The 11,205-nt window shown below is 27.4% G+C and overlaps 1 protein-coding gene across 2 annotated transcripts in view; it reads left to right on the top strand.

Annotated features, from left to right (window-relative positions):
- The first annotated feature begins 8,533 nt into the window (after positions 1 to 8,533).
- Positions 8,534 to 11,205, top strand: part of LOC136080604 (leucine-rich repeat serine/threonine-protein kinase 2-like) — a 76,160-nt gene continuing 73,488 nt past the window's right edge. Inside the window, exon 1 of one of the 2 annotated variants that reach the window (XM_065797462.1) lies at positions 8,534 to 8,798. In XM_065797462.1, the coding sequence (XP_065653534.1) occupies positions 8,783 to 8,798 (16 nt within the window). In that variant the 5' untranslated portion in view covers positions 8,534 to 8,782. The remainder of the gene's footprint in view (positions 8,799 to 11,205) is intronic. The other variant, XM_065797461.1, reaches the window with a different exon arrangement.

The following is an 11,205-nucleotide window of genomic DNA, read 5'->3' as shown; positions in this document are numbered from 1 at the left end:
GCAGGTTCGATGTTGTGCATGACTGAGAAATTCTGCCACTGCCCATGGATACTAATATTTTGCGAAAGTTGAATATTACATAGTTAGCGTTATTTATTTTGGTTGTAAAATAGTCCGGGTTTCAAAGTATGGTGCATATCCATCAATTTCTAAAAATGCCCTCTATATCTTGAAATTATACAAAAAAGGTCTTTTAGAAAAAAAGTGGAGAGGCATATGCCCCACTAACCCTCCCGGTGTCATCGGTCTTGGTCCAATACCTTGCTTTTCTTTCGTTTCGGTGTCGTAATCAATAAATGTATATGTATGTATTCTGAAATAAAAATTACATTTATAACAATAAATTTACAAATCTTTCAGAAATAAAGGCATTCCTTGGTGTTGTTATTAGTATGGGTCTTATCAAGAAAGCTAGTATTAAACTATATTGGGATATTAGTCATCCTTGTGCTTCCACTCCCTGGTTTGTTACTCACTTCAATCGTGACCGTTTTCAACTTTTGCTTAAGTTTATTCACTTTACTGATATATCTCTATCCCTAATCAACAACAACTAAATAAGACTTATAAAGTTCAGTATTTAGTTGAACATTTTAACAAAAAATTTCTGTATTTTTATATTCCTCAAAAAGATATTTCTATTGATGAGAGCATGATTGGTTACAAGGGAAAGACACCACATCTCCGCCAATATATGCCAAACAAGCGTCATTCTCGGTTTGGAATAAAATTATGGTGTGTTTCAGACAACACTAATGGTTATTTGTCTTTGTTTGAATTTTACAAAGGAGGAAAAGATCCAGATGAAGCAGCTGTTACAACTTTGTTTTTCGTCTTTTGCGTCAAACCAACCCCCTTCATCAAGGTTATCGCTTAGGTATAGATAGCTGTTATACTTCTCCACAACTGCTATTGGATCTATGTCTACATCAAACCACAGCAACAGGCACAGTGAGAGTAAACAGAAAAGGTCTGCCAGAAATCTCCTTAAAACAAAAATAAAAAATAAAGAAGTTTGCGAATATTAAAAAGGTCCTTTGTTATGTGTTGCATACCAAGATGGTAAAAAAAAACCTGTATTACTGTCTACTGTTGCCAAAGCAGGTTTTACTGAATTACGTAACAGAAGAGGTAATTTAGTTATGAAGCCAAATGTTGTTGCCCTTTATAATCGACCAATGGGAGGAGTTGATTTGGGAGATGCACAGCTCTACGTGTAGCTGTCAGAGCGTAAGACAATAAAGTGGACTACAAAAGTTGCCTTTTCTTTATTTGGCAGGGCTATTTTAAACAGCTACCTATTGTATAAGCTTAACCCTAATGAACGTAAGCCCATGTCTAGAATAAGTTTTATGATGGTAATTGTGGAAAGTTTAGCTGGAGGGTATCAACCAGTAAAAGTAGTAACAAAAAGACGAGCATCTTGGGAGATTAAAGTGGCTAGAAGTACAATTGTACCATATCCACTTCCTCAACACACAGCGATTAACAATCCTTTATATGGTCATAACCTTGTCAAAATTGGTTCAGGAAAAAAATTAAAATGTGTCGCTGGGCACCAAACCCGTGTCCGCACCAGTTGGCAGTGTCAGTCATGTTGTGTTGGACTGTGCCCTGGATGCTTTTCTAATTATCATACAACAGTTTTAAATTAAATACATTGCATTTCTTAAATTCTTTTAAAAATTACAAAAAATAAACTAAAACTCAAAATAGTTGTTTTTTGATTTATTTTTTTTTTTAGTTTAATTTCTCCGTATTGTATATATATATATATATATATATATATATATATATATATATATATATATATATATATATATATATATATATATATATATATATATATATATATATATATATATATATATATATACACACACACACAAACACACACATATATAAAGGTATGCGGAAATCGCGTTTTACGGAACCGGTAAATGTACTAAAATTTTGTGCAACGCTTTTTGAAGATTGATTTTAGAGATAGAGTTTATCAAATTTTGTTGACTTATTTTTTAGAATTTCATATAAACATAGATATTTTTTCAAAAATAGAATGATTTAACTTGAATAATATGTGTCTTCTGATTTTCAATGACTATTTTTATAAGTGGGTTTATTGATATTCAAAACTGTTACTTACTTTCTCTATCGAGCAAATACTGAAGATAAAGCCTGACAAACTCTATCTTTTTGAGACACTCGAGTATGCTCATTTTTTATGTTCCTGCCAAATTTTGTTGCCAAATTCAGAGGCGGTGATATCGTATTTGGGCGCACAATTTTGGTACCTAATTTCCTTTTTTCTATAATCTTGTACAGACTTTTGTTGATTTATTTTTCAGAATTTCATACCAACATAGATATTTTTTAAAATCTTGAATGAATAAACTCTAATAATATGTATAATAACTTTAATACACATACACACTGACTCAAAAATCAACCTCTCGTATTTGTTCTAGAAGGAAATAAAAACAACCCTGACTCAAAAATCAACCTCTCGTATTTGTTCTAGAAGGAAATAAAGACAACTACTTGCATATAAAAACTAGCAATTACATATAAAAACTAGCAATTACTCTTTTAAAGATGAATTATTTATATTATGATAGTGAAGGTGGAGGTTGGGTGGCCCCTCTAGCCTACCAGATACGCCCTGAGGGTGCTGGACAGTGTAATGTGTAGGCTATTCTTATATCTATCTATCGAAACTAAATTTTGGGCATATATATATATGAGTTGACAAAGATATAATAATTTTAGTTAAAAAAAACTTTATTTTGACCACAGTTTTATCAACAAATCCATATATCTAAGAATCGGTACTTAAAACGTCATAACATTTTGTGGAGTTGTTCGATTTTAATAATTTTCACTTTTAAAATATTCAATAGAAGCTCTTTCTAATGATATATAACAACCTAGAATTTAATCAATAAAAAAACTTCACGTAGCATACCTAATATATATATATACATACACAAATATATATACACACGTGTATCTATATACATACACACATGTGTATGTAAATAATATATACAATGTATATTTTATGTATGTATAATACATACATATAAAATATGTATGTGTTTATGTATGTATTTATATGTATTATATATTATGTATGTATAGATATATATATATATATATATATATATATATATATATATATATATATATATATATATATATATATACATACACATACATATATACATACATCATACATACACTATATGTATATATTATGTATACATAATATATACACACATATGTGTGCGTATTTCGGCGTATATATGTGTGTATTTGTATGTGTATATGTGTGTGTATTTCTGCATATGAATATATATATATATATATATATATATATATATATATATATATATATATATATATATATATATATATATATATATATATGTATATATATATATATATATATATATATATATATATATATATATATATATATAATACATTTTTTGTGTTAATAGTAATATTGTTATTACTATTTGTGTTGTTATTATTGTTATATATGTGATAAATACTAGTGTTGTTCCTATATAAATGTGTGTGTACTAGATGCTATAGGATATCCTATAAATAATAGTTATTTAACAAAAATGAAAAGAACGAGTTCAGCATAGTATATGAAAGAATATATGTAAAAATACCGATCAGCCTCAGCTGGAAATTTATCTCCTGAATGTTTAAGTTTGTCTTCATCAAGTTCTTGTTCTGATTTATCTGAAGAAATATTGGATGATAATGGTAATAATGTTACTAAATGTTTCCACAATTTTCACGAAATGATTACTTCAAGTAGTCATTCTCATTCTAATTCTGCAGAAGGATTGGATTCTTTAAAAAGTTTTAACGCAGAAGATGAAGGTACTTGTTTACTTAAGCAAACTGTGCACTCCTCATTATTTTCATTGTTTCATAAAATTTATAAATAATTTTTTTTTTAGTTTTTATTTTAGAATGTCTAATATAAATAGATATTGCAAACTTCAAAGAGAGAAAAAACCAAATCGTGACATCAATTTCATATGTGAGTTAACTTATTTGTATTTTCTTTCTGAAATTTTGTAGCCATGGCTCCAAACATTTGGGTCAGCACATTTTTCTCAAATAATGCTATAATATGTCTATATATAAATTTTACTGTTCAATCTACTTAAGTGAGTTAATATTTTAATTCAATGCATAAATTGCATCTATAGTAAAATGCATCTGTAGTAAAATTTAAGGTTAAATAATTAAGTATTTTATTCAAAAGATGATTCACATGATATGACAGAACACAAGGAAGGTAATGAATTAGCGCAAGTTTACTGTAGTAAATAAGATTTTCCTCAAAGTAAAAAATTAGAGTAAGCGAGGCTTCATCAATATACTACCTATGCTTCATCGAATGAACTTTCTCTACCAATATTGACAGCAAAATCTAGTAATACTTTGTTGCAAAATACTATCCGTAAGTAACTTTACTTATCTGTAAATCAATTGTTTATATTTAAAAATTATTATGTAAATGTTAATTTAGTTTTTAATTGTTTTAGAAGATACAAAAATGAGTCAGCAGTATTAAAAAAATGGCATGAGCTGAAGCCAGCAAGAAAATTTCTTAAATAGTCTATCTGATTGCTGAAATGATATTTTTTTTGCTGATAAAGGTAAGGGTCTATTATCAAGCAAACTATGGCTAGTGATATGCATTAGTACATGTTAAACATTTTTGTTTCTATATGTGTGTGTATATATATATATATATATATATATATATATATATATATATATATATATATATATATATATATATATACATATATATATATATATATATATATATACATATATATATATATATAAAACATTTTTAAACCAGAACATGTGGATTTTAATAAGCAACAAAACATTAGTTGGGCAGATTCTAGTCGACTACTAAGTTTTTCACATGTTAAGCGAAAAAGACAATGAGAAAAAATATTAATGCTGGTACAACAGTTAATGAAAATACTTGTATTGAAACTCTATTTAATTATCTTTAATTTCAAAAAATTTAAAATGACACTGATATTTCTGATGAATTTTGTTTTTGCAAATTTTATCTTTTAGGAGTTTTACCGTTATCACATAATTGAGATGAAGACAATATACTTATAAAAAACTTCAGAAACTTGATGAAGATAATAATTTTAATGTTGATAAAGGTAGATGAGTATTAATAAACAGGAGGCATATGTGCATTTGGTTTTTTTAAATACTATGTATAACTTATATTTATTACCTATATTTGAGTGTATATTAGTCTAATTTATCTTAAAACAGGATATTTGCACTTTAACAAGCAACAAAACATAAATGAGATGGTTTCGAATCAACCTTTAAAGATTTCTATATTTATAAGCAAAAAGTCAATTAAGAGAGGATTTACATCCTGGTACAAATGCTAATGAAAATACTTGTGAATACTCGGGCTTCTGGGTCTTTCCAAAGTAATAAATTATTTGCATTTAATTTAAAAGTTTATAATATTTATAAAGTACAATAGTATATTTGATGAATTATGTTTCTTAATGGGTTTCATAAATTCTTTAAGGGCGTCTCTTATTTAGGTTGAAGTAGGTAGCTCTAAAAAACAATTTGAAAAGAAGAATGAAGGGTCGATTCCGTTTAAATGTACATACACAAGCAAGCGTGGTTAATAAGGAAAAAAGCAATTTTACTCTTCCATCGAATCATCACTCTGGTTTTTCCAAACAGCATTTTTTTATAGTGCATTTACTTAGGTACAATACAAAACAATAGACTAAGATAATCATTTATTTTTTTATTTATTATAAATCTTGTTTTTTTTTAAATAGATTAAGGCGAATCATAAAAACCATTACCAATACAGATCGACCAAAAAATAAGACAAACGAAACCTCTCCCATGGATGATGCCATGTTTTAGCGTAAAATGATTGTGTCACACCATTACATAAAAAGAAATTTGGGCTACTGCAATAGTTTTTAGATAAAGATTTGAATGAAATTAAATTTGAACAGGTTACCTCAATTGAGGAATTAGTAAAGTTCAAGACCCGACTTTTAAGAAAAATTAAAAAGAACATTCGATGCTACTGGAATTGTTTGTAAAAATGCGAATGCGTATTGTTATACGATTTTAGATTTTATAATGACGGAAGAGGCGATCAATCGAAATTAAATATTATGTATGGTAACCATGTGCCAAGCGTCTTTTATTAGCTTATTTTTAATGATTTGGTTTTTTATTTCTTTGTTTATTTTTTCTTCGTAGTATTATTGTAAAATAATTTACCTTAAAAAACAAAAATAATACAACAAAATTGTCGTAAATTTAATGTAGTATATATAAAAAAAGGTTTACATGTTTAAAGCTATAAACGTGTCTAACAAAACCTGCGTATTTTTGGTTTATCATTAAACCGTGCTGAACAGCTGTTAGTTCAGGCATAAGTTTGGAAAACTTATGCCTGAACTAACTTAAGGCATTAAATAAAGTTTCCGTTTGGAAACTTTATTTAAATAAAGGCATTATTTAAATATGGCATTAGATATGGCTTTATTTAAATATGGCATTAAATAAAGTTTCCGTTTGGAATCTTTATTTAATGCCATAAGTCCGTTTTAAACTATAAAAAACACGAATTTAAAACCTCTTAAAACACGAGTTTAAAACCTCTTAAAACACGTATTTAAAACATAAAAAAACTCGTGTTTGAAACCTTAAAAAACACGTGTTAAATGTGTTAAACGTGTTAAAACTCCAGTTAAACACGTGTTAAAACTCCAGTTAAACTTCCCGTGAAATGCACGTGTTTTTGGTTTACGCCTGGATCGTAACAAACACGTGTTTATACGGGTTTTAATTCCGAGATTAAAACCAGATGTGCCGTCTGGGTATAATGTAGTATATATGAAAAAAGGTTTACATGTTTAAAGCAATTAACGTGTGTCTAAAAAAACCTACGTATTTTTGGTTTAAGATTGAACCGTACTGAACAGCTGTTTGTTCAGACAAGTCCGTTCGGAAACTTTATTTAATGCCATAAGACTGTTTTAAACTATAGAAAACACGAATTTAAAACCTCATAAAACACGAGTTTAAAACCTCAAAAAACACGTATTTAAAACATAAAAAAACTTGTGTTTGAAACCGAAGAAAACACGTGTTAAACTCCAGTAAAACTTCCCGTGAAATCCACGTGTTTTTGGTTTACGCCTGGATTGTAACAAACACGTGTTTATACGGGTTTTAATTCTGAGATTAAAACCAGATGTGCCGTCTGGGATATTGATAGTTTATAAACTTATATACGATATTGACCAGAATAATACAACAGTTCATAAAACGACATTAATTGAATAATATGATTACGATATGATTACGATATGTTTGAAAATCACTTGACATTATGATTACTCATAATGTCAAGTGATTTTCAAACTTGTGAACAAAATTGTTTTTATGAAATACTTACCTTATCTTTAAAAAAAATAACTATCGATCAATGATGTAAAAATGAATTGACTTTCGACGACTTACGAAATCAAAACTGAATAATTATTAAGTAAATAACCTTATATATATATAGAGAATGGTTTCAAATTTTTAAGAATTTTAATATTTTTTTAAAAATGAATATATTTGCATTTGTATTTGTTGTTTGTGCTCATCAATAAATATTGCGTAACCAAAGTTATATCTTTGATTTAAAGTATATTTGTTAAATAGTTTTATGGGAAAAAAAAGATTTCCGTATTCATTTATTGTACAATGATATGATAGAATACATCAAAAAAAGTTTGTAAAATGTGAACTCTACAAAAATTTAATAATAAATATGAAACTTCATTCGTTTTTCAATATCAATAAAATGAAGTTAAACATTTTAAAATTGTAGTTGTATATCTATCTAGTGTTTTTATTTTCAGCTTTATTTGTTGTTGTTGTTGCTGTTGTTGTTGCTGTTGTTGTTGCTGTTGTTGTTGCTGTTGTTGTTGCTGTTGTTGCTGTTGTTGCTGTTGTTGTTGTTGCTGTTATTGTTGTTGTTGTTGTTGTTGTTGCTGTTATTGTTGTTGTTGTTGTTGTTGTTGTTGTTTTTATTGTTTTTATTGTTGTTGTTGATGTTATTTTGTTGTTGTTGTTGTTGTTGTTATTGTTGCTGCTGCTGTTGTTGTTGTTGTTGTAGTTGTTGTTGTTTTTATTGTTTTTATTGTTTTTATTGTTGTTGTTGATGTTGTTGTTGTTGTTGTTGCTGCTGTTGTTGTTGTTGTTGTAGTTGTTGTTGTTTTTATTGTTTTTATTGTTTTTATTGTTGTTGTTGATGTTGTTGTTGTTGTTGTTGTTGTTGTTGTTGTTGTTGTTGTTGTTGTTGTTGTTGTTGTTGTTGTTGTTGTTGTTGTTGATGTTGTTATTGTTATTTTTGAATAATTAGCTAAAAATTAGTTTTAGGTGCATTAACTGTATTGTTTTTTACTAACTATTTCTGAAATAGTTGAAGGAACAAAACAGAAGAAGAAAAAGAAAAAAATTTTCTCGTATAAAATTGTTTTTCAGACTTTTATTGCTCAATTTTCAGTTAATCAAAAGTACGTCTTCACGAGAACCGTCAAGATGTTGTCTTGTAATACTTTTTGAGTAAATTTGCAAATGTTGGGTTAACTAGTATTTATCTTGGGAATGGTCTTCTACACAAACTTCTTTAAGAAAATATATAGTATTTATTTTACCAAATATCATGTCCAATAAAAACGGTAAGAATTTTTTCGTTTTCATAATGTTTACTTGATACCTAGGCTTCTGGGCTAAGTCTTACCTAATCTTCCTTTGAAACTATTTCCCAGACTTCCTAAGATAAAATTATGGGTTTAATGCTAAGTCTTACATAGTCTTCCTCAGAAAAAGTTTGGTAAAACAATTTTCTTGATTAATAAGTACTTCTTTAATAATAGTTCTAAAATAATAGTTCATTTAAGCAACTTTGGCCCTCCCCTCTTTCACAAACACCATATAAATGGTGGTAAAAATAAATTATTTAATTTTAAATTATTGTTTTAATCAAAGTTTTAAATTTTATACACAGGCTTATGGAACTTTGAACTACCCTCTAAACTTTTCAAATATTTTTTTTTTTTACTAAATAAAGATCAAAATTTAATTCAAATTTCTGATCTGCAAAAATAATTATATTTTATATTTTGTTAGTTATATTAATATTTTTAATAATTTCTTATTTTTGCTACTAAAGTATATGTTATCAGAGCTAATTTATACTACAGCATAATCAAGATTATAAAAAAACCTGCTAATTTAAGTGTTGTTGAAACCACAAAAATTATAACATTAATATAAAGCCTGTCATTCAATGTTATTTAAGAAATATGAATTCGCGCACATTTTTAATCATATTTTAGGGGTTACATTCAGACTGAGAAGAAACAAACTAACGTAAACTATTAATGATTGATGATAAAAACAAAATGATCTTGTTCTTATTATTGATAAAAACAAAATGATCTTATTAAGTTTATTGAAAAATGCAAATCAGAACGGTTTGTTATTGGAAAAAGAAATGCTTAGCATGTTTATTGATTTAAGCTTAACAAAAGCGCCATATTTGTACTTAAGGGTACTGAAAAATGAACAAACATGTTCTATATTTCCACCATACCATAATTTGCAAGAAATTAAACAAACTGATATCAACTATCTTTTGTAATAAAAAAGTAAAACCTCACACGCAAAAATTCTGGAACTGCGAGACTTATAAGATCACGCTGTAGCTAGAATATATTAAAACATTTACTTATAGGTAGAAATCACATTTGTAATGGTTCTGTTTTCCAAAGCCAAAACAAGCAGAAACTTGTGGAGGAATCTGAACTTATTTCTGATGTAAAGTTGTTTAATAGTAGTTTGATGCCCATCAAACAAACTGATGAGGTTACTGGCTCAGTTGATTGGAAAAATCTGGCTTTTTTTCACTTTGTTGTTGTTTGCACAGAATTTTGCAGTAAGATTCCTGAGAAAACTAATGTTGAAAACATTAACGGATACGTTTTCTGCGTCTAGATGTAAAATATCTGAAATCACTCCACTACGAATGACCAAGTTGATTAAAGTGGCTGCAATATAAAGTGTCCACAATATAATTTTGGATTCATTGTGGGGTATGACACAAATCCTACAATTTGTCTTTCCAAATATACTCAGCCTCAAGCGAAAAAAGAAAAGGTTAATAATAGATAAGAGGTCCTTGGTATAGAAACGTTTTAGTGAGAAGTTAGAATCAATCATTAACAAACAAAAATAAGTAAGTGGTAAAACCAATGATGGTAGAGGATATTTTTACAATTCATAATGTTCTGAAGAAATCACTGGAGTGTTTGAAAAATTGAGAATTTTTACATAATTATGGAGGCTTTCCCCTCAGGTGTAACAATATATGCTTAAATTTATGGTACTTATGCAGTTGAAACTGTCTGAATTACTATAATCAATTATGGATGGCAATATAGGTCATCTTCTGAAGACAAAACTTTCACTATAAAAATATCTTAAAAAATTTTTGGATAAATTTTCAAATGGGCTTTCGCTTTAAATTCTTCCTTACACATATTTTCATCATGCTTTGACTATTATAAGTACTTCGATATTTAATTTGAATATTGTATATTCTATTTGGATAATTATAATATGATTTATTCTATATATTAGGAAAATTCGTAAATAAAAAAAAATGAAAATTTAATCACAAGAATGCTTTGCATTCCTTAAAAGTTAGCCGTTCAATAAGTAATGGGGGGAGGAGGTAAAGAGGGCATTATTAAATTTAAAAGACGCACGATTTAAATTAAAAATATTTCTTAATTTATAAAAATTTTTGATTTAGTTTTGCTTCTTTTGAGACCTGGGTTAACAATTGTTTTTTTTTTTATGATGTTAGAGACCTAATGTTTAAAAATATTTAGCAACTTTTGGCGCCGAGAGCAAATATTAAAAATATTTTTAAATATTTTTTAATATTTTTTTTGGTTAAATTTTCATTTTTTTTTATTTACGAATTTTCCTAATATACAGAATAAATCATATTATAATTATCCAAATAGAATATACAATATTCAAATTAAGTATCGAAGTACTTATAAAAGTCAAAGCATG

The sequence above is a fragment of the Hydra vulgaris genome, chromosome 05 (genome assembly GCF_038396675.1).
Source record: "Hydra vulgaris chromosome 05, alternate assembly HydraT2T_AEP".
In the NCBI taxonomy this organism is placed as follows: Eukaryota; Metazoa; Cnidaria; class Hydrozoa; order Anthoathecata; family Hydridae; genus Hydra; species Hydra vulgaris.
The sequence above is the reverse complement of the archived record's forward strand: the minus strand, read 5'-3'. Positions and strand labels throughout refer to the sequence as shown.